Genomic DNA, 25,084 nt, shown 5'->3' with positions numbered 1-25,084 from the left:
CCTTTTATAACAACGAGTGGAGACATATCATCGAGATAGGAGTGATTTCCTTACCTTGACGATTAACTTCGCTTTCTTTCTCATATTACAACGATCTCACCAACAGATTGGGGTGATTCTCTTACCTAGGTGAGCGTTACCAATACCTTCTTTTAATATACTATGATATGCAAACACAATCATGCCTACGTCTAATCGTTTATCGTTACAAATCTTCATTCATTTCAAAATGCATTGTTTATATGAACGAATTTCTTATTCTACAATCTATTTACATATCGCTAACACCCACAAAATTCTTAGCTTTTACCATAAACGCTTATTCCCCAATTTTCAAATTTCACGAAATGCTACTTATCAACCTAGTCGATCTAATAAATCCATTGCCCACAAAATTTCGTATTCCACGTAATTACTAAAACACACCCATCTCACATATCATTAAACTAGAGATTTTCTATTTTTAATTGAGAATCAAATCAACTTTTTCGCACAAACCTATAAAATATTGGCAGTATTATTTAATCATTTACTAAAACTCATTTTCAAAACCAATAAAACATTTTTCAACAATCACTAAGTTCGTATACCAAATTCCTTTTTCTAAGGATAAACTTTTCTCAAGAATCTATAAACTTCAAAACTTTCTAATATAAAAGTTACTTAAAACGATGCAAGCTTGTTAATCCCAAGAACTTTTCAAAACCTCGCTCGATACGCCAATTAAATTCAAAACACGTGGGCAAGGAAACTTCATAAGAACCGACAATTCTCCACTATGTAAATTCTTCTAAAACCATAGTAGCATTCCCATTCGTCTACAAAGTAAAATTTACACAGTCAATGGATGATTTATACTCCCTTTTACATTTACAAACTAGATTTTACGCTCCACGACAACTCAATCTATTTTAACTTCATGTTTTGCTCAAACAACTATATATGCATATGATTTTACACGTTTTAGTCAATATCTCCCAACAATCTCACGCGCGTCACTCGTCCCCTTTTTCTTTCATGCTCAAAACTTTTAATCTATTACGCGCATAAACTCGTGCATTTTGATTTATACTGTAAATAAAATCATTATTTCCTACATCCATACTTATACATTCTATGCCTTTACTTATGTTCACACTTACACATTTATGTTATACTCATGATTCAAAATTCATACGTTTTACGTTTATACACACACTCACAATTATACATTTACGTTGTCCTTACATTCATGTCTATACTACATTCGTATTCATATTCATACGAGTTATGTTTTCATTTGCACTTTTACAACTTTGTTACACCTATACTCATACACATGTATTTTATTCATACTTAAACATTCATGTTTTACACTTATTTTCCACATTTACATCCATACTCATGCATCTTATGTTTATACTTATATTTATACTCGTATTCACACTCGTACTCGTGTTTATACTCTCATTTATACGATTTATGTTATACTCGTACTCGCATTTATACTCTCATTTATACGATTTATGTTATACTCGTACTCGCATTTATACTCCCGTTTATACGATTTACGTTATATTCGTACTCGCATTTATATACTCGTACTTTTGTTTGTACTCTCATTTATACGAATTGTGTCTATACTCACGTCATTCGTTTGTGCTCAAATTGTGCTCACATTTATGCTCATTTTTAATACACGTTATGCTTATACTTTTACTCATACTCCTGGCATGCGTTTTGTGTTTATGCTCACGTGCGTGTTCAAATTTAAACTTATACTATGCTCATGCTTTTTACTCAAAAATCTATACATTCGCACATGTACACGGGCGAAACCCAAAGGATTCGCTTACGTTGGACTTATACTATTTGGAACGTAAACATGCTTATATGCTACATTTCTATACTCACGCATTTTTGTTTTCAAAATTTATGTATACCTTGAGTCATACTTAACTAGTACAAGCTATGCGGATCATGCGACGGTTAATATAATCGCGGGTGCACACGGGATTATAGTGATGGGCGTATGAGAAACCATAGAGTGTACTACTGTGTATGGTAAGACACGGGATGTAACATGACACCGAATACGAAACGGACGTAACATGGTCAAAACATGGTGGATACGCCGCTGGTACTTCCTATATATAAGTGTTTTCACTATGTTACCAAACTTTCGTAAAACGTGCCGTGAGAAATTTAGTGTTTTGTAGACCTTTTGGACCTAATACAAACTTTAAACAACTCACAAACGCATTATATCCGATTATCCATGACGAGACTTCATTCTTGACACACTACCTTGTCTATCCGATACTTACGCTATTCTCATAATCGCATTCGTTTATTAAATCAATCATTTACTATTATACTCCCATTATCCTCCGTCTTTTACATGAACCCCGTTCGTAATCAAGTCTATTTAAACGTTCGAATCCTAATCTACGTCCTTGCTTTTGAAACTACCTCTCTATTCTGTATTCTTTGCAAACACCCGTAGTTGGCCGTTACCTCGAAAACCATTTTTGTATACTAAATTTTTCCTTTTAAATGCGACACATTTTTATATTTATACCTCTCCAAGTTGATTCAAAACTGTGTAAACTCACACACGTGCACACTTTTACTTATGGTGAACGTCTCGATTCTTTTAGTTAAAATGCTTTTCTCCAAGGTCTTCCTTTTGAATAAATTTCGGGACGAAATTTCCTAAAGAAGGGGAGACTGTAACGCTCCGCGTTTTCACAACTTTCCTATTTAGAAATCGAATAAAAAAAATCTATTTTTAGAAGCTTGGCACTTTTAAAATTATAATCTGTTTAGTCGTCAAAAAAAAAAAAAAAACCTTTTATCTTTAATTTAATTAATTATAAATATGATTATTTATTCTTTTTAAAATTAATTAAACTAACTACTTTTGGTAAATTAAAACTTTTGTTTTAATCTAGTTAGCCTTGCTAGAATTTAAAGTTAAAAAAAAAAATACAACTAACCAAGTTAATCTAGCTACTTAATTAACTACTCAAAGCTTAGGGACTAATCCTGTATTTACTTGAAAGTATAATAGAGTTACCAAAACCCTAACCTCCTCATTTTTCACCAGCCGCTACCCAATCTATATCCCCTCCCAAATGCTCTCAACTTGCAGACATTATCAAATATACACACACATACACAGATAAAAGAAGCCCTCCTAATCATCTCCCTTCCCTCTCTCTCGAGCTCTACTGCCAACACACGCAATCAACACAGCCCCCCCTGACCTCCTATGATGCTTCTGGTCGATGACGACCGGAGCCGGTTAACCGGTGCAGAGATGAAGAGGCGAGGTGGGGTGGTGGCGACCACCTTTTTCATCGACGGTCTGCCATGGGCGGCGGAGCCACGGCGGAGGTGGCGGTGGCACTGCGTTCCTTCTACAAGTTTAAGCATGGTTGATGGTGTTCGGACGGTCACCAGGTAGCGTGCTTCCTTTTCTCAGATTCATCTCGGGTCGGTTTGGGTTAGTCGCGATCTAGCTTCGTGGTTCGTCTCGGTTCGGGTTAGGGTTTGAGTCAACAAAGTTCAGTTTTGTTTTTGTTTTCGTGAACCAAGTCAACAGCTTGGGTCAGTTTTGGGCGGCTCAGGAGCATCGGTTCGCGTCATTTCTTCCGTTCGGTATATCTCTCTTATCCTTCATGTCTTCTCAATTTGTCCATGTTTAAAAGATTGCATTCTTTTTAGTCACTGAATGTTTGGGTTTTAGTGATTCTGTTCATTACATTACAATACATTACCCATAATTTCAATATGCCACCAAAATATATGTTCTATCAAAGTGGTAAAAAAATAGGTTGGTTTTCTTTTGCTTCTGTGGTTTTTACATAAAGAAGTTGACACAACAATAAATGTTTAAAAATAATAAAATTACTAAATCTACACAAAAGCATATTCAGAACAACTGGCTGTTGTTGTTGTCGTTAAATCACCGGAACTCGCGGGTTCGATCTCGTCTCCGATCATGTCGCTGCACTTACTATTTTTTTTCTATATACACAGTTATATGAAGCCATAAAGTATTATTGAATTCAAGATTTCAGCAGGTTAGACACGGCTACGTGCACGTAAACTAGAGGTCGCGAGTTCGAGTCTCGCCAGTTTTGGCCGATTTTGTGATTTTAATTTTATTTTTTTTTCTTTTAAATTTTTACAATACACTTTTAATTTATATTAAACCAATACTTATATACTGTTATACTTTTTAAGATTTAGATTCAAAATTATTAATTCATTATGTATTTTTACGATTCAAAATAAATCCAAATTAATTTATATTAAATAACTTAAAATATTAAAGTCTAAATTACAATGTTAAATAATTCACGATATAGTTAATGTAAACAATAAAACCTTGGAATTTTATTTAACTACTAAATGTTAACAAGCTCGTTACGTGTTATTCTTTGTATCTAGGATAATCGCTTTGTTCGTTCCCTTGGATTTTCTAAATCTTTACTCATGCGATATTTCAAGGAAATTCTCACACGCAACCAAAGTGAGTATACTCGAACCCATTTTTACTTTTAAACACTTTGGGTGCAACATGTATTTCTATATTAAACGCACGTGACACTTGAAACTTATTTGAAACATGCACTATCCATTTAAACATGAAACATGAAACTTGTGATACTTGAGACTATCTTGTGCTATGTGAACGTTTAATCCTTGTGTGTAGTTCCGCCTTAACAATAGTAGCGCTATAGGGGTAATGCACCTCCCCGTTAGTCTTTGGGGTATTGTTAGGATGAGACATATAACCTCCCGTTAAACTTTGGGAAAGGCACTTAACGCATTGGAAACTTGGGCTATCACTTGGACTGCGTGAACTAGCATGGCTGAAACTATTTTATTATGTTCATGTTGGATATGAGACTTTTATTCTATTATGCTATGTAAACAAACTTGTATACTCGCTCTTTGCTTTTGCATTGAACTCTATTTTAATACATATTGCAGGTTGATTATTGAAGTATGGATGATTGATGAAACAAGTTTAGGGTGGACTAGATACACACCTTGATTTATCTATCTTTTATTTGTTATGCTTGTTATGAAACGATGTTGTTATTTCCTTTCGAATTTTGTATGACACTTAGTTTTGAAATGAAATTTGAATTAAATTAAATATTGTCACATAGTGTTATGACGTCTCTTGCAATCTATACACACTTCGTCTCATCCCGATGTTTCCGCCATCGGTTGGGGTGTGACACACTGTGAGGCTGTTCTATCTCTCCTTTTTTTTTACTTTCTGTTGATTGGATTAGTTGAAGTCGGGGTAGTGAGGACCGGCACTTTTATTTGATTGTTCTGTTTGGATCTTGGTTTTTTGTGTTTGGCTCCTGTATTAAGACCTGTCCAGGCACTATAAGTGACGAACCTGGAATCTGGACACTGATACAGCTTCGCCTTAGGGTTTTTTGTATACTTGTCTTGTTTGTGTGTATCGTTGTGATATTATTTTGTTCTATTTATTGTTTGTGTTCGTTCTTCATTGATTTTTGATCATGACTGGTAAAGATGATAATGCTGGGTCTTCTCAGACTTTAATTTGCAAGTTGGATATAGGTGATCCATTGTTTTTACATCCTAGTGACTCAAGTTCTTTAACTATTGTTGGTATAAAACTAAAGGAACTGAAAATTATAGGGTTTGGTCTAGTGCTATGAAATTAGCTTTAGAAGCTAAAAACAAATTTGGTTTCATTGATGGTAAATGTATGAAAAATACTGATGATGAAGTCTTGAGTAGTCAGTGGGACAGATGTAACTCTGTTGTTTTAAGTTGGTTGTTAAATTCTATTTTAGAAGAGTTGTATTTAGGGCAAGTTTTTTCAAAGTTAGCTTCTGATGTCTGGACAGATTTGAAAGAAACTTATGATAAATTTGATGGCTCTATAGTGTATGATTTGTATAAAAAAAATAACTGCATTACTCAAAATGGCAGTTCAGTTTCTGAATATTAGCATAAACTAAATACAATGTGGAAGCAGTTTGATGCTGTGCTTCAACTGCCTTCGTGTTCATGTCAAGCAGCTAAAGACTATAATGATTTCTCTACTTTAATCAAACTTATGCAATTTCTAATGGGTTTAGATGATGTCTATCAACCTGTTAGAACTAATTTGTTAACAAGAGAGCCATTACCTTCAGTCAAAGTTGCTTTTTCAATAGTGTCCAGAGAAGAGTCACATAGAAACACAAGTGTAGGGGCTAAAGGCCAAAATGCTTCTTTTGTTTCTAAAACAAATCAGGTCTCTGAGCAGAAAAGGAAAGAGTTTAGAGGTCCTAACCCTAACTTTAAATGTACTCATTATAATAAAATTGGTCATACTGTTGATAGGTGTTATGAGTTAGTTGGGTATCCTTCAGGTTTGAAAAAGAAACCTGGAGGTCAAGGTGGAAAATTTTTTTCAAATACTAGATCAAATGTGTCTTCTGTTCCATCTGTGTCTCCTTTTTCTCCAGAGCAGGTTGCAAAACTCTTGAGCCTTGTGAATGAAAAAAACAAGTACTGATTCACAGCCTTCTAATATGGGAAGTGAGTCTAGTTGTAGTTTCAATTCTTTAGGAGAATTTATGTGTTGTTCCAGTCTAATTAATTTTGGTTTTGATTATAATTGGATTTGTGATCCTGGTGCAAATCAACACATGGTCAAAACTGATAAAGATATGTTTAATTGCATTGATGTGTCTGAATATGACTTAACTGTTTCTCATCCAAATGGAACTAAGGCTAAAGTGTCAAAGATTGGGAGTATAACACTTGCTGAAAATGTTATTTTAAATGATGTGTTCTTTGTTCCTACTTATAGTGTTAATCTTCTTTCTGTTTATAAGCTGTCTAAGGATAATCAAATTACTGTTGTTTTTAATGAAAATACTTGTTCACTTCAGGATTCGAAATCAGGGAGTCCTGGTGACTGGTAAACAGGATAATGGGCTATATTTTTTAAATAAAGGTGGTAATTCTGTCAATTTGTGTTTTTATAGTTTGAACAACAGTAATTTGTGGCGTAGCAGGCTAGGGCATCATGTTGATCAGATCTTGTCAATATTAAAAGATGAGTTAGGTGTTGTTGATGTTACCAAACATTCATGTGAAATTTGTCATAGGGCTAAGCAACTTAGGGTTCCTTTTCCTTTAAGTGAACATAAAACAAAAAAATGTAGGTGATATTGTTCATTTGGATGTTTGGGGTCCATATAAGGTGACTAGTAGAGATGGTTTCAAATACTTCTTAACTGTGGTTGATGATTATTCTAGAGCTGTTTGGTGTTATTTGTCGAGAAATAAAATGGAAGTATTTGAAAATGTTGAAAGTTCTTATAAATTGATACTAACTCTGTTTAAGAAAAAGATTAAAATCTTTAGAGGTGATAATGGAACTGAATTTGTAAATAATAAAATGGAAATTTTTTGTAAATCAAAAGGCATTTTACATCAAACATCATGTTCTTACACACCACAACAAAATGGTGTGGTTGAAAGAAAACATCGCCATCTTTTAAACTTGGCAAGATCACTGTTGTTCCAAAGTGGTGTCCCATTAAACTTCTGGTCTGACTGTGTGTTAACTGCTGTTTATCTAATCAACAGGTTACCTTCATCTGTGCTTTTAGGAAAAAGTCCATATGAGTTAATGTTTGGTTTTAAACCCCCTCTTGCACATCTTAGGATTTTTGGTTGTTTATGCTTTAGCACTATTCTAAATGATTTAGATAAATTGTCTTTCAATGCTGAAAAGTGTATTTTGATTGGTTATTCTAATGTTAAAAAAGGTTACAAGTTATGTAGTTTAGATAATAAAAAAAAGAGTTTTTTTCCAGAGATGTTAAGTTTTATGAAACTGTCTTTCCTTATAAATCATATCAACTAAGTAATCAAGATAAAACTTTACCAAATAAATTGAACCATTTAAATTTTTTTGATAGTGTTAAAGCATTAACAACTTATCCTATAGTTCCTAATGATGAAGAGGGGCGTCATGAGTCTCATGAGGTTACTGGTGATGATCAGCAACCAATCCCCTCTACATCTGCCATTCCAAGTAATGTTGAACCTCAACATTCCACACTTGGAGTTGAAAGTAGTAGTAGTGAAGGGTCTGGTAGGGCAGAGGACACTAATATCTCAGATGATGAGAATAACCCATCTGAGGGAACAAGTTCTTCTTTTAGAAGGTCAAATAGGAAAGTTGTTTTGCCAAAAAGGTTTGAAAATTTTGTGCCGAATAGTAAAGTTAAATACAGTTTGGATAAAGTTGTTAGTTATTCTTGTTTGTCTACTGATAATCTGTGTTTTACTGCTTCTCTTAATAAAACAATTGAACCCTCTTGTTATGAGGAAGCAACTAGTGATCCCAGGTGGGTAGAGGCTATGAACAAAGAGATGGATGCTTTGTTTAGAAACAATACCTGGATCCTAACTGATCTTCCTCAAGGTCGAAAGGCTATTGGGTGCAAATGGGTGTATAGAGTTAAATATAAATCAAATGGGGAAGTAGAAAGGTTTAAAGCCAGATTAGTTGCTAAGGGCTTTAATCAAAGAGAAGGTCTTGATTTTGGAGAGACCTTCTCACCTGTTGTCAAAATGGTTACTGTTAGAACTATTATAACTTTAGCTGTGTTTTATGATTGGTCTTTGTATCAACTTGATGTTGACAATGCTTTTTTTGCATGGAACTATTACTGAGGATGTATATATGAAGTTACCTCAAGGGTACTATTCTAAGAATGAGTCCAAAGTATGCAAGCTTGTTAAGTCTTTGTATGGGCTTAAACAAGCTCCTAGAAAGTGGAATGAGAGGTTAACTGATGTTTTGATTAAAAATGGTTATGTGCAAAGAAAATGTGATCATTCTTTATTTATTATGTCTAAAACCAGTGTAACTGTGTTTTTATTAGTGTATGTTGATGATATTGTTGTAACTGGTAATTCTGATGTTGAGATTAAAAGGATTAAACAAGTTTTGCATGAAACCTTTAGAATTAAAGACTTAGGAGTGTTAAAATATTTTCTTGGTATTGAAGTTTTGTATGATAACAAGTCTGTTTGTCTTAACCAAAGAAAATATTGTTTAGAACTCCTGAATGAATTTGGTTACTTAGGATGCAAACCTGTTAGTACTCCAATTGAACATAATTATTTAGTTACTTCTAAAATTGAAAAAAATCAACAAGAACTCAAAAATGTAACTGGGTTTCAAAAACTTATAGGGAAACTAATATATATGTCTTTAACAAGACCTGATATTAGTTACACTGTTCAGTTCTTAAGTCAGTTTATGCATAGTCCAAAAGAAGTGCATTTAAGTTTAGCTTTGAGACTATTAACATACTTAAAACAAAGTCCTGGTAAAGGACTGACTTTTAAGAAAACAGTTGAGTTAAACTTGTATGGTTTTGCTGATCCTGACTGGGCAAAGTGTTTGTCTACTCGGAAGTCAGTTACTGGGTTTTGTATCTTCTTGGGAGAGTGTCTTGTTTTTTGGAAAAGCAAGAAACAAAGCACTGTTTCAAGATCCACTGCAGAAGCTGAGTATCGTGCTATGTGTTCTGCTACTTGTGAGCTTATGTGGTTAAAAATTTGTTGTTTGAGTTGAATGTTGATTGCAAGTTGCCTATGATGTTAAAATGTGACAGTCAAGATGCTTTGTCAATAGCAGCCAACCCAGTTTTTCATGAAAGAACCAAGCATTTTGAATTAGACTTGCATTTTTTAAGAGAAAAGGTTGCAAATGGTATTATTAGTCCTACTAAAGTTGACTCAGAAAGTCAACTTGCAGACATTTTTACAAAAGGGCTGAGTGTTGATCAACATTAAGTTTTTTGTAGAAAACTGGGTTTAGTTGATCTATTTAACCCAATTGAATGAAGGGGGGATGCTAAAAACATTTGGGCTTATTTAGCTGATTCTTATTATTCATTCATTTGGTTTATATTTGAGATGGGCTCTTCACTTATTCTTATTGGGCTGATATGTTTGTTAGTGGTTGTTGGGTTGTTGTAACAGGTCCAACAGCTTAAAATATCTCAAGGGGGCCTTGTGTAACTTGTGGGGACTGCGATTGCCTTTGTATGAAGTTCTGGACTAAAGTGGAACTTGTGAAGTTTCACATTATAAAAGCTTCATATCCTTCATTATTGAGTTTAGTTTTGAGTTGTAACTTTCTCTCTCTTGTAATCAGTCTCTACTAGGGTTTCGAGATCAGGGCTTTGTTTGAATATCTCTCATCTGTATCTGAGAGATTATTCAGTTGGTTTGATTGTATTCTTGTGTAGATGATCATCAGTGGATGATCATCTTTGTAGAGTTTGTATCTTGTATTGTTTGATCTTACTATTGTAAGATCTTCTGGGTATTTGGGGGGCAAATCTTTTGGGTTGGATAAATAAGATTTTGTCACTGTTTTTTGTCGCTATCTCTTGTGTTGTATTGTGTTTGTGGTTGAATCATATATAGACAAAATGACAGTGCACGTCCTTTAGGTTTAACTAAAAGTACAGTGCACGTCCTTAACGTTTAAAAGTTGCACTGCAAATCCTTTAACTTTATTTTCGTTGCATTGCAAGTCCTTTATGGTAAACGGTGTTAATTTTAACCGTTAAATCCCCCAAGTGCCTCCCACGTGAGGGCTAGATCTATCCTTTCCCTACCCCAGTTATCAAAGGAGAAACAAACCCTAATCTCCTTCACTTTTCACAAACACAGACACCCGCACACACACGCTCACCCTCTGTCATCTCTCCCGTGTCCGGCAACCGGAGCCACACTCCGGCGAGCTCTGGCGCCTCGTTTTGCCAGCGACGAACACCCACAACACCCCTAACTCCTCCTCCCTCGTTTTTCCGGCACCCAAACACCACCCGGCCGCACCCCTTCGACTCTCCCTCTCGTCTTCCAGATCCGACCACCAGATCGGTGACCTCCACGCCGTTTTTGTCCGACAAACACCCCCTATTCTCTTTGTATACCCTCTTACCCCCTGTTTTTTCGATGACGGCGACGATGGTTATTTTCCGGCAACAGACTTCTCCGGTGTCGTTCGGATTAGCTTTTTCCGGTGAGCTCTTTAATATTGCATTTCTTACTTTTAGTCTTTTCTTTTCTTTCTTTTCCGATGACTGATGATGATAATTGATGATGATGATGATGATGATGATGATGATGATGATGATGATGATGATGATGATGTTGACGGTGGCTTCGACAGCCGGAGCCACGCCTACAACAACAACTGAGGTGGTGGTTATCTTGGTCTCGGGTGCGGGTTAAAAATTAGTCGACAGCAGATTGGGTTCGTTACGGGTTCGGTCATGATTCGAGTTCGGGTTTGGTGCAACTCGGTCAGATTTAAGTGCGGGTCAGATTTATCTGAGCTAGGGTTCCAATTTTTGTTGAAGGGGAAATACGTATTGGGGTTATGGTTGTTACAGAGGAAAGGGATGAAGAGAAATGTTGAATGTTTTTGGTAACTGGGGTTTTAAAGGAGGAAAATGAAGGGAAAGGACAGATCTACCCCTCACGTGGGAGGCACATGGGGGATTTAACGGTTAAAATTAACACCGTTTACCATAAAGGACTTGCAATGCAACGAAAATAAAGTTAAAGGATTTGCAGTGCAACTTTTAAACGTTAAGGAAGTGCACTGTACTTTTAGTTAAACCTAAAGGACGTGCACTGTCATTTTTTCTAAAATTTTACAATATGCAAAGGCTTTTCAAAGACTAAGGACAAAGGTACTTTTTTTTTGATTAAGAGAATGCACCATTGGTAGATGGAGAGGACTTCTGTCCTTTGGCTCTAATGATACACCAAGATGATTAGAATGGAACTACTAATTCATAGTTTTTTTTATATTTAATATGATTTGGTAGTCATAGTTTTTTTTATATTTAATATGATTTGGTATAAAAATAGTTATAAGAATAAATTTACCATCTAGATTTGTCTGAATACTATCTATGGTGGGTGAAGAAAAAAATTATAGCCAAGAAGGAATGTTATCAGATGGTTATAATTTTTCAAAAGAGTGAATTTGGTGGTGTGATCATGGGCGGACCTAGCTTTTGGCCAGGGTGGGCGGTCGTACCGCTTGAAAAAAAATGTAGTGTATATTTTAGTGAAAAAAACCCGACCGCACCCCTTGAAAATATGGTTGAACACCTCATCCGCACTCCCAGCAAAAAAATTCCGGGTCCGCCACTGCCTGTGGTTATATCACTTTTGCCTTTTTAACCCAATATTTTTTTAACATCTGAGCCCCTAACGTCTTTTTTTTTTTCTAACCCTTTGGCCCCTAACATCTTTTTTCTAACCCTTTGGCCCCGAACATCTTTTCTCTAACCCTTTTGGCCCCTACCATTTAATGGATTGAGTTAGTGTTAGGGGCCAAAAGGGTTAGAAAAAAAGACGTCGGGGGTTCAAATATTAAAAAAATATTTTTTGGGCTAAAAAGGTAAATGTGATATACCACAGGGGCCAAAATCGTAATTTACTCATTCTCCTATATATTAATTCTCCAACGTTTTGAACAATAACAAAGAAAAAATAGCATTATCCTATTATTATCCTAATAATTGAAGGAAAGAAACAGTAGACCCATTGGTTCAAATGGGCGGCCGGCCATTCCAATTGGACCAACTAGTTTATTATTTTATACACACTTTAAAATTACGTTTTTGCCCTGAAATAGTGTTTCTCTGCCATTGGTTCAAATGTGCGGCGAGCAATACCTATTGGACCCACCATGTTATTCTTTTATATCCACTTTAAAATTACGTTTTTGCCTCAGTTAAAAAATACGGTTTTGCATCAACTTCAAAATACGTTTACCCTTTTGCCCCGAGCTAACCAGTTTATTATTTTATACCTACTTTAAAATTACGGTTTTGCCCACAGTTTAAAATTACGTATTTGCCCACAGTTCAAAATAAATTTATGCTTTTGCCCCCAGCTAAAATTTACGAATTTCCATTCGGTTCAAAATTACGATATCACCCTCAATTCAAAATTACGTTTTTGCTCCTAGGCAAAGTAAAAATATGGTTTTCTCCTACCTAAAAATTTGGATTTTACCATCGGGAAAAAATTTTTGATTTTTCCCCCAAGTAAAAATAAAAATTTGACTTTGCCCCGAACTAAAAATCGTGTCAAAGAGCTGCCTAACACTTTTTTTACTTTTTATTTCTAGCAAAACTATAGTATTGTTTTTTTAATTGATTGAGAATATTCGGCCATCGCCCCACAACGCGGACGGGGCATCAACTAGTTTAATAAATTATGGTTATGGTTTTTACTATTCATTTGATTATCACACTCTTCTTCCCTAAAATGAATGGCCTAAAAATATACTAACTTTTTCTATGTGCCACTTTTTTCTGCGACCCTGTTTGTGCCTGGACAACGAACCAAGAACCCATTCAACAATCTCCACCTCCGTAGTCACGTTCTCGTGACTTAAAACCCACACAAAAGAACCCTCATATCTGAACCAGAGGATTTCTAACGACTATAAAAATTTGATCAATGTTGAATTGTCGACCAACAACAAAGAGAGTTAATGGTCCAGTTTTGGTTGGACAAACAACACGTGATTAAAAGAAAGTGTGTTACATAGACCTAACTCGTATCCCTTTAGTATTTCTGGGGTGTGGAATGATACCATCGGAAAATTAATAACATTCCATCATAGATTATATAACTAACTCAGGGTCGCTAAAAGGCTTGCTTTAAATCAGCTTGTTTATAAATGACCTGACCAAGATTGAGCCAAGATAAATTCCTTCGTTCGACTCGTCATGAAGCTAAAAAGGCTCGCTTCTTTGCTAACAAGGCATGAAGCTATGAGTTTCTTTTAGCCGAGCTTTAACTCAAAGTTCAAGTCCGTTAAGGATAAATAAGTTAAGCCGAACTTGTGTCTTTTAACTTTAAATCCCAAAGCTTAAGCTTTTTCGGCTCTTTGAATCCCTACATCGAAGATCCTCAAATTTACTCTTGTAAAATTGTTGAAACGATAACAATCATATATTATTTTCGTCTTGTAAAATGCAACATCCTTTAAGAATTATGGTCGAAGCAACCAAATGTATAGGGTTTTGACTCACACTGTAGGACGGTGGACCCGCACCATTCACGAAAAACGACCGCCACATGGGGTGTCGTCGTAATCAGCAACCCGCCGCCCCAAACTTATGCTCCCTTTCGCGATTCTCAACACCTGTGATTCCTTTCGGTGACCGATAACTTAAAATATTACAACACATGGACCTTGGTGGGCCACCAAACGTACACTGAACCTCACCTACACATGATCCAGCCCACTTTTTAAAAAAACCCTATTTCCCACCTTTATAAATATTGTTTTTCACTTCTACCTCATAAACCCTAACGCAACCGTTGCAGCTACAGAACTTTCACCAGTTTCTGTAGTTGCATCGAACAAGTTCATCAATGGCTAGAATTGTCTCATCATTCATCGTTGATCACTTGTCTGTTGTTGCAAGGTGATTTCACGGACAAGACTTTTTTTTTTAATTATTTGTAATTTGAATTTCTCTATTGTTTTTCATGGATCATGTTTTGTACAGGCGTGGATATGCATCGGCATCGCAGGGTGTGGTGTCGGAAACTGCGAAAGGGAGTGTGGTTGCAATGATGAAGAAAGGAGGTGAAGAATCAAAGAAATCTAGTGCGTGGATTCCGGATCCGGTTACGGGTTATTATAAGCCTGAAGGTCATGGGAATCAGATTGATCCAGCTGAGCTGCGTGAGATGCTGCTGAAGCACAAAACTCGACAGAATTAGGAAGGGTTTTAAACCAGAAATTGGATTGAGTTGTGATGAGATGATCGATTTCGTTCGTTCGGATTGCGGATTCATGCTGGTTGTTAGAGATGATTTGGCTACATTCAAAAGTATGAATTGCTAAAAGTATGAATTGCTACATGATTCTACATCTCTCTATATCAATTTCTTTTTTTATAATAAAGTGCTGTACCATGAAACTTGTTATAACCTTGTTATATTATTTTACTGCCTTTTTAATTAAAATCTTATTTCGATCACTATCAATATTTTTTTAGTGATTAAATATGAAAATGAGATTTTACCAAACAAAGTATTTTTTTCGGCAAATCTGGATCATGGAGTATTATTGTGTAACCACTTGATTATATCCATTTCTATTAGATAATAATGCCTATACACCAATTCACAAGTAAACCTAATATATATGGGAAAATCGGACCGATGACCTAATGGTCATAAGCCTTATCTCGTTACTAAAATACCACTAGGCTATAATGTAATACCGAGTCTCATTTAATAGGGGGAGGGGAAAGAAAATAGATGAAAATATGAAAAAACCATGTTCCCGTGATTTTTTAAGGATAGAAGGGGAGCGGAAAGGAGAGAAAAGGGAAGAAAATTTGTATGTATATTTATCCTCCCAAATCGGAGAGATTAGGAAAGAAAATCTTATTAATTACTAAATTACCCTTATATCTAATTAAAATATTTTATGTTTAAAGGGTATAATTGTAAAATTATTCTTTTCTTTTCTTTTCCTTCTAATTCGGGAACACATAAAATGCTTGATTTCTTCTCTTTTCCTTTACTTTTCATTAAACTCGGAAACACGAAAAAAATCACATCTGTACCTTCCTTTTCTAATTCATTTTTCTTTCTCTCCCCCTCTTAAATGAGACTCAGGTGCTGTTTGTTTTTGAAGAGGTAAAATGTCTGCAGTCTGCGGACCACATCTGCAGGCATCTGCAGGAGAAGAGGTGGACCAAAGGTCTGCAGTCTGTAAGGAGAAGAGTGTTTGTTTTTTTATTTATACAAAAACCTCTTTTCACAACACACACAACACTCCCCCCTCTCTCTCTATCTTCATCTACCACTTCCACCTTTTCCCCCAAATTCTCACCACACAAAATCACTACAATTTGCCCACGGAGTTTTTGTTTGAGGTTTACAACTATGGAAGATTATTATATGGAATCTAATTTATGTTCTGGAACCGATGTGAAAGTTGATACTGGTTTGCCTGTTCTAGAACCTTCTAGTGATAATATGAATATTGGAGATAATCGTGATGAAGTTGATGCTACTTTAGCTTTAAACGGGCCTATCAGTTTGCCGACGGAAATGGAATTTCGAAATCTTTTGCTGACGGGTTTATGGCTTCTTCAGATTCTGTTACAGTTTCGAAAGCTACCGACGATGACGGTCCAGATATCTCAATGCAACTTGATGAAAAAATGATTTATTCAAGTGAAAATTTATTGGATAATGATTTATTCAGGTGGCGGTGGTGGTTCTATTTTCTGGGTTGTGTTCTATTGACGGTGACGGTGGTGGTGGTGACGGTGGTGGTGAGGATTGATGGTGACGGTGGTGGTGAGGATTGACGGTGACCGTGATGTGGTGGATCTGGGTGGTGGAGGTTGAAGAGGAGAGGAGAGAAGAGGTTTGAAGACATGGGTATAAGTCTGCTTGGGGAAGAGGTGAGGCAGAGGTAAAAGGTCTGCAGATCTTCAAGAAAACAAACAAGCTGCAGGACCCTTATGTCTGCGCACGTCTGCACGACGCAGACATAAGTGCTCAGAAGAGCTTTTACCCAAAAAACAAACACCACCTCAGAAACACAATGGAAAGAAAGTAATTGTATAGGATATAAGGCTATGCCCATTAGTGACCTAGAGTTGGGTTTGTCACTAATAAAACAAAAGTTTGAGTAATTAAAAAAAAAAAAAAAAAAATTCATACTAACCCAAGTTTGCAACTAGGTTGAGGGAGCAACCTAGGTTGCAACCCAAACTAATTCCCCTAATAATTTAGTTACTCAAATTACTTATAATATTCGAACCTAAAAATAACCAAATACAAGGTATTTGTTATTTTTTTAACATCCCGATATAAATTTTATTAAAAACAGAGTTCGTTCGAACACGTGTATGTGTGTTAAAATTGAGTAGGGTTGGGTTGTGTTAAAACTTGTTTAGGTGGAAGAAAGAGATTTCCCATTGGTGCGAACGTAAAACCGGGTCAAATTTTGGAAACCTTTATTGGATAAATTTAATACGAAATTATCCGTGTGGAAAGCTAAGACACTTTCTTTAGCGGGTCGTGTCACGTTGGCAAAAGCGGTGCTCGGGGAGCTTCCTAATTGTTACTTCTCTCTATTTAAAACACCCTTAGGCGTTATTAAATCTCTTGAGAAGATTAGAAGGTCCTTGTTTGGGGTGGCGGAAAAATAAAGTTGATCGCTTGGGATAAATTGTTGAGACCAAAAAGCCATGAGGGTTTGGGTATCGGAGAGCTTGAATCTAGTCTTTCTCGTGAAATAGTGGTGGAAGTACAAAACATGTAATGAGGCACTTTGGGTTAATGTCATTCGAGCTATCCACAAGAATAAAGGAGTAGTTTCGATCCATTTTAATTAAATTGTTTCTGGATTTTGGAATGACATTAGTTCTGTGGAAAAGGAATTTTTTGAAGCTAAATTTGTCTTTGAAGGAGAATATTGTTGGGATTGTAGAGGCAGGGGATAATATTCTGGGTTGATAATTGGCATATAGTGGGCCCCTAAAAGATGTCTTCAAATCTTTGTTTAAAGTTGCAAAGGTGCAAAATGTTTCCGTGAAAGATATAGTGGAAGTGGGTAGAATGAACTCTTGGCAGGAGCTTTGCTTCAAGGATACATTGACAAATGACATCAAATGAATTACATCAGTTGGGTTTATTAAAAAACCATCTAGTCGAAGTGAAGCTGAATGGGTCGAAGGACAAGTGGGCTTGGAAAGGAGCGACCCATCTGGATCTCTCGGTTGTTGGGCTGATATTTTTGACGAATCATGCCACTAAAACAGATGAGTGTATTAAATGGCCATTAAATAACCGGATCCCGCAAAAAGTCAATTTTATTTGTTGGAAGGGCTTTTTGGATCGGATACCGTCTAAGGCACTAGAGGCGTTTACTTACAAGACAACATGTGCATCCGTTGTGGCTTACGTGAAGAAACGACTCATCATATTTTGTGGAACTGTTTTGTAGCAAAATCGATTTGGTGGCCGGTTCTGGTTTGGCTGAAACTACTTTTCCCATCTTTCGATCCCTCTTTGGAGCAGCTTTTGGGCTTGGTGGCAAACTATAACGATAAGCAGACTGGAAGAAGGCGGTCGGGGCGGTGATTATGGTGACTTTTTGGAAGATTTGAAAGGCGAGAAACGACAACCACTTCAACAATCATAATGGTCCTTATAATAGAACGACGGATATCATCAAAGAAAATTCCTTCTTTTGGATTACGAGTAGGTCGAAATATTGTAATATCAATTGGGCTAGATGGTTAGACTTTAACATTTGTGAAGCTATTTTGTAAACCTTCGGGTTCCAGTTTCTTGCTCGCCAGTTTCTATATTTTGCTATATAGGCATATGGCCATTCGAAAAAAAAGGTGGAAGAAAGAGATTAGTTTTTGGGTGAGTTACACTTCTCGTCCTTTATGTTTGTATCAGATTAAAATAGACACTCTTTATCTTCAATGATTACAGTCATCGTCCTTTATTTGGAAAATCTATTACACCTTACGTCCTTTATCACTAACCCAGTTAAATTTATCAGTTAGGTCTAATCATGTGCAAGGCACATAAGGGTATTTTAGTCATTTTATGCTACCCTTTTGTTTAAAAGTATATTCTAAAAATAAAACTCCTTGTATCACATCAGTCATCAATGTGGGTGGTTGTGCTTAATGTTTGATCGGGAGGCTCACACAAAAGACGGTGCCGGAAACCTGCAAGTCTTTGCCAAATATATATTTATTTATATAGAAATAAATAATAACCCAATTTCTCATTTTCGTTTAAACACAACTTTCACATTCCAAAATATTAAGATAATTTTCACACTTATCTTTATGACCTACATTTGATCGGTCAAATTTATTTGGGGCATGTTATCTGACTAGGAGGTCTTTGATCTTTTGGGACCTCCTCTTTTTTTTTGGAGCCGTCGGCCCACCCATGGCAACCAAATCAACCGGTACCTACTTCGGATGATGTCTCGCAACCTCCCATGCCGCCAAGTGTGGAAAACTCCGCTTTTTGTATAGTTGGCAATAGTCGTCGATGGCGGTTTTCATGATAGTCGTCTCGCTCGCTCCACTTTGTGGATTTCGGTTCTACAAAAATAAAAAAAATTATTTAAAACTATTTTTCTGTTTTTTTATATAAACAGAAAACAGTTTTTTCTGTTTTAAAAAAAGTGTTTTTCTGTTATTTTTATAAAAAACTGTTTTCTGTTTTTATAAAAACAGTTTTCTGTTTTTTTAAACTGTTTTCTGTTTTAATAAAAACAGTTTTTTTTTTGTTTTTTTTTTATAAAATCCGGTTTTCTGTTTTTATAAAACTAGTTTTCTGTTTTTAAAATTAAAAAAAAAAGCAGTTTTATGTTTTTAAAATTAAGAAAACAATTTTAAATTTATAAAACAACGTACCACTTGAATGAAACAACCGTTGAATTTACTCATTTTCCGGTTCAAATCGCCCCACTTCGAAGTCATTTGATCCATGTTTCGTTCCGTTGAACGGGAAGTTGGCGAAAATGAGCCATGACTCGTCTCCAAAACAAGTCTTTTCTTTGCTCGTTGGAATGTTTCTTATTTTTGGAGGTGTGCAAGTACGTCTTGACCAAGGCAACATCCTCCTCACTCCTCCATTAGTCCATTGTCTCCGAGCGGATGTCGGGACAACTTCAACTTCTTGAACTTCTTCTTCTTGAACGTCATCATCATCTTCATCATCATCGAGATTTAGTCGTGGTTCACGGTACGCACGTGCGAATTGTTGGATGAGGGTGTCATCTTTTAGTGGGTCGACATGGTGGGATTGGGTTTGAAAGTGTGGAAACGGTTGGGGTTGAAATTGGTGAGGTTGAAATGGTGGAACGGACATTTGGTTTTGATACGGTTGTGTTTGCAAGGGTGGAAGTTGTTGGGTTTGAAAGGGTGGAAAAGGTTGGGGTTGAAAATGTGGGATTTGGTCGGGTTTGTCTTGCAACCGAAAGCGCGCCGGCTCGTCAAGATTCGCTCGAACCTTCGGTCGTTCGGGATTTTTCTTCGAACCCGAACCTCTTTTGCTCGAACCCGAACCTCTCTTGCTTGAACCTTCCATCTTTGTATTTTTTGTGTTTGAAATAATGTGTTGAAAGAAAGAATTTTGTGATTGAAAGAAGGTTTGGTAAATAAAAATTTTATGTTGTGTATGTATATATATTTGGTAAAAAACGGTAACATTCCAACGGTCATGACCCACTAACGTTCAACTTTTCAATTCGAAAACGCGTGATTGGTTTGACGCGTTATACAATCAACGCGTGATAAATATAGGCGACGGCGATGTTTTGTTGTTCATCACGCGTGATCGGGGCCGATCACGGGGCGCCCCGACCCTGTTGGTGCATATGTCTGTCGACTTCGTCTTGTATCGAATCTTGTTTTAGAATTGATAGATCAGGGCACGATATACGAGAAAAATGTCAAAAATGTGTTTGGAGGCTATTTCGCACGAAATAGATCAGAGTCTATTTCGCACGAAATGAATAAGCTATTTCGCACGAAATGACTTTGTCATTTCGTACGAAATGAACCTGGTCATTTCGCGTGTGTTGTTTCGTGCGGAATAGGCTGTCTATAAATAGTAGGTCGTGTCATCTCATTTGTAACTTTCCGATTCCAGAGCCGAAGTGCTGCTGAAGTGTCTACTCACTGTAAAACGTTGTTATATCAATCAGAAAGACAATTGAAGTGAATATCAAGCTGTCTCGAACTCTATACGTTAGTTTCCGCCTCTCATATTGAGAAGAACACCTCTGAACGACTCGTTTCGGTCGTGAAAACGATCCTACAAGTGGTATCAGAGCTCAGGAGGAGGAGTTCTTACCGAATTCAGCTTGATTTCATCATTTTTCTGACATCTACACCTTTTTTTTCAAAATTTAACAAGTTTTTACGGTTAAAATGGGCTAATTTTCACACATTATATGCGTAACACTGTTTTAACAAAGCCTTAAGAGAATTGGATCTAAAATCAACCTAAAAATTGATCAATTGGACAAAAATCAGATCGAAAAGATGACGTCAGCAGTATTTCGCACGGAATAGATCTTTCATTTCGCACGGAATAGATCTTTCATTTCGCACGAAATCACCTTTGTGGTCCATTTCGCTTGAGTCTGCATTTCGTTTCGTACGAAACCATCGATTGCATCATTTCGTACGAAATCAAGAGTTCATTTCGTACGAAATCATCATTCCGTTTGAAATTTGTTTCATTTTGGTGTGAAGACATTTTCATTTCGCACGAAATTACTCATTTCGTGTGAAAGTATATCATTTCGTACGAAATAGATTTGCAGGGTATTTCGCTTGAGAAAGCCATTTCGCATCAGATTTCATTTCGTATCAACTGATCCATTTCGTTTGAATTATCATTTCATTTGAGATTTGTTTTTTAGGTTGTGATTGTGAAACTTGAAACCAAAACATGGAAGAGGAATTCTATAATGCGTTTGCTACTGCCCCGACTACTCCGGCCACCATTGCTCAGAGCGTGAACATGGAAAATGAAACAGGAACATTGCAAAAACCCCCGAAGCTTATGGGCATTGAGGAATATTATGGTTGGAAAGATCGATTTGAAAACTGGGTTCAAGCAAATCATTTGAGATCTTGGGAATGTATCGAGAAAAAGTATGTTAAGCCTCGTACAGATTTGGGAGTTATTAAAGCAATTTTTGAATTGACGGATAAAGAACGAGATATGTACAAAGCAGAAAAGATGATGATTAGTCTACTGCAGCAAGCTGTAAAAGAAGACATCTTCATTCTACTCCAGCATGACAACACTTCGCGTTCAATTTGTGAAGCACTTAGAGTTAAGTTTGAAGGAAGTGAGAAGATGATCAGGAGTAAGAAATCATTGCTAAAGAAAGAATTTGACTTGTTTACAAGTTTACCGGGTGAATCTTCAAAGAAGCTGATTGAAAGATATTGTCACTTAGTGCGATCTATGTCTTTGTTAGAAATTGTCAAAGATCAAGAAGAATGGGTTGATAAATTAGGTGATGCTTTACCTCAGAAAGAATGGGGTACATATTTGATGATCTTGAAAAAACACTGGAGAATATGATAAATTGACAATTTCCCAGTTCATTGAAAAGATTGAAGGACAAGATCTGGAGCAACAAAAGATTGCTAGAATGAACAGTCTGAGTGGTCAACAAGACATCAAAATGTATTACAAAGGGAGTGTTCAGGATGTTGAAGCAAGTCCGAAGGTCCAAACTGGTTTTAGTGCAGAAAATTCATCTAGATCAGTCAATCAAAGTCCAAACAGTAGCAGTGGATTTTCTTCATATCCCAATGTTAATCCAAAGGTTTCTACATCAAGTCATCAGTTCCAAAGCTCAAACAACAGTAATGGTCATGTTTTACACTGCAACATCGCGTTGCATCTTCAGAATGGTCAAAATTTCTCTGAAGAGATTGCTAAAGGTCACATGTCATTACTTGCTACTGTGTTAGAATCATATGAGGGATTGGTTGCAGGAAGGATCGGAAATCCTATGTTGACGAAAGAGGATTACGATCAGATCGACGCAGAAGAAATGGAGCTCATGGATATTAAATGGTGTTTAGCTAGTGTTTTAAGGAGAGCTGAAAAATTTAAGATGATGTAACAACTCTCACTAAAAGTAATACTTAGGATGATAATTGGTCAATAAGGAAACCCTAATTGAGACACCCAAGTAATTCTGCATAAACCCTAAAATTTCCAGAACAATCGGAATCTGGGTCAGGGCCCCCTAAAACTCAAGGGGGGTAAACCCTAGTTGATAATTATCAACATAAAGTCGTTGTTAAATTTTTATTGGACAAAATTGATAAGTCAGCAAGCCTAGTCCCGAACCTAGGCAGCCTCTATTTAGACTGTTTCCCTTACGGACCGTAAGGGAAATGGCATACGGTCTGTAAGCATGTCCAATTTCGGGTATAAATAGCAGACATTGGCACTTGAAATCTGTGATTGAAACGACGAAGAAATTCGTCTGAGGCACGGAGTTATACTCTGTTTACTACAAGTAACACACACGATTCACGAGGTGCTGCCGCAATCAGGGTAATAACTCGATCGCTATTACGATTCAACGTCCGATCGATTGTAACTATCCAACGATTGTTTGAGTGCTGCTCAAATTGAGCTTATACTTTGTTATTCATCGGGATTTCGACTTGAATATTTGAGTGCTGTTCGAATTCGGACTATGCTCTGTTATTCGTTGTGAATCCGTTGAATTGTTAAGTATTGCACTTGTAAATCGTTGTGAGGGTTTAATCTCGTGAATTGTCGTAACTGCTGTATTAGTTACTAATGCGTTTGTGTGTGTGCATTATTATTTAAATTAGGATAATCAAGGCTAATGAGTAGGCTTATACACTGCTCGTTAAATCTGCAAGGTGAGTCATTCTCTTTTTATCAACTGTTTTACAATACTCCAAATTATTTTCAAAAGTTATAATTACAGGGACTAAGTCATGGATATCTTGAATTACTGGCTAGTAGGGTATTGTGCACATTACTAATTTTCTCCCAGTTAGGTTCATTAACCTACTAGGGATAATCATCACTATTTGGGTTCATTGACCTAATAGTGGTATGACCATCGTCACCATTGTGACATGTCACCATTGTGACATAGTACCAGATAAATATAAGATATAAACCATTGTAATCGCTCTTATGCTGTAATTTATAACTAAGGATCATTTTATATAATTTATAACTAAGGATCATTTTATAAAACCTGAATGAACTCACTCAGTATTTCCCGCTGACAAAACATTTTTCAAACATGTTTCAGGTGATCTGTTGTGAGCTAAGAAAAGTGCCGTGGAGCACTACCAGCTTAGAGAAGTGGCTCAATGTAAATAAATAAAGAAACATGTTTTGAAAAATAAAGATTTCCCGGTGAAATCACCTTATTGTAATTTACAGGGTTTTATCCCTAAAATATGTAAACGTGCAGTTTTAGATATTGAAAGATCCTGTTTTAAAAAGACTTCCGCTGTCGCCTAAATTAAATACCACGGGATTACTGTCCCGCGGCTCCTGGAACCGGTCAAACTGGGCCGGGGGCCATGACAGAAAAAGGTGGTATCAGAGCCACTGATCAAGCCACTGATTTAAGCCAATTAAGTATTTAGAAAATACTTAATTTTTATTAACTGCTATTTTATGATTATGTGTTTTATTATCTGACTAATTGTGTACAGTATGGAACAGATCTTTATATGCTAGCCAATGTAGCAATTAATGCAAATTCTTAAATAATTTGATCCAAGTTTTAGCACCTTTATTATCTACAGTCTAGAAGCCTTATTCAGTAAGTAAATAAATTTATAAATAAAACCTAGGGTGTTTTAAATTTCAGTTATTTTGATAGTTACCCAGTATGAAATAATATTTAAAAGTTTTTCTATAAAATTTTGTTATAAATTTTAACTTAGTAATTGTGTATATCTTAAACAGCATGAGTGACTTGTCTGACGCCCTTCAGAATTTAAATCTCTATCCAGTAAGAATAGAGGTTTCCAGAGATTTCAATAGATATATACCAGACATAGAGGAACCTATAGAATTCAACGCTTTACCTCTCGAGAAACCCAAGCCTAAGAAAATGGAAATTGAGGAAAGTTCTAAGCAGATTGAAAAGTTACCATCTCAGGAAGAGCTAGATTTTATATTAGCAAGCTATAATACTATTAAGCCTGTTAATGAAAATGTTTTTATTCACTCTCTTGAAACACAACTACCAACTAACTTAGAATCAGCTATTCCAAATCCTTCAATCCACCTGCAACCTTTCGGAATAGACGAATGGTTAACTAATGAACTACAGTTACAAAACAATCCCTATAGGCTTTTTCCTCAGTGCAATCCAGAACCTTTACCAAAACCACCAATGAGTAACGAGAATATAGCTGAACTC

At 36.2% G+C, this 25,084-nt stretch overlaps 2 protein-coding genes across 3 annotated transcripts; both read left to right on the top strand.

Moving 5' to 3' along the window:
- Nucleotides 1-2,998: 2,998 nt before the first annotated feature.
- On the top strand, nt 2,999-5,098 carry LOC110934944. Of its 2 annotated transcripts, XM_022177629.2 has the most exons (4): nt 2,999-3,444; nt 3,580-3,642; nt 4,438-4,519; nt 4,984-5,098. In XM_022177629.2, the coding sequence occupies exons 1-4, from the start codon at nt 3,254-3,256 to the stop codon at nt 4,993-4,995; spliced, it is 348 nt and encodes a 115-aa protein (XP_022033321.1). In that variant the 5' UTR covers nt 2,999-3,253; the 3' UTR covers nt 4,996-5,098. The 2 variants fall into 2 exon arrangements, with proteins under 2 accessions (XP_022033321.1, XP_035844515.1); XM_035988622.1 differs by lacking the exon at nt 3,580-3,642 and having other exon boundaries at nt 3,001-3,444.
- Nucleotides 5,099-14,374: 9,276 nt separating this feature from the next.
- Nucleotides 14,375-15,095, top strand: LOC110937020 (protein SENESCENCE-ASSOCIATED GENE 21, mitochondrial). The gene is made up of 2 exons (XM_022179428.2): nt 14,375-14,534; nt 14,619-15,095. The coding sequence occupies exons 1-2, from the start codon at nt 14,482-14,484 to the stop codon at nt 14,833-14,835; spliced, it is 270 nt and encodes an 89-aa protein (XP_022035120.1). The 5' UTR covers nt 14,375-14,481; the 3' UTR covers nt 14,836-15,095.
- Nucleotides 15,096-25,084: the final 9,989 nt, after the last annotated feature.

This window comes from Helianthus annuus, chromosome 4 (assembly GCF_002127325.2).
Source record: "Helianthus annuus cultivar XRQ/B chromosome 4, HanXRQr2.0-SUNRISE, whole genome shotgun sequence".
In the NCBI taxonomy this organism is placed as follows: Eukaryota; Viridiplantae; Streptophyta; class Magnoliopsida; order Asterales; family Asteraceae; genus Helianthus; species Helianthus annuus.
This window is presented reverse-complemented; position numbering and strand designations above follow the sequence as displayed.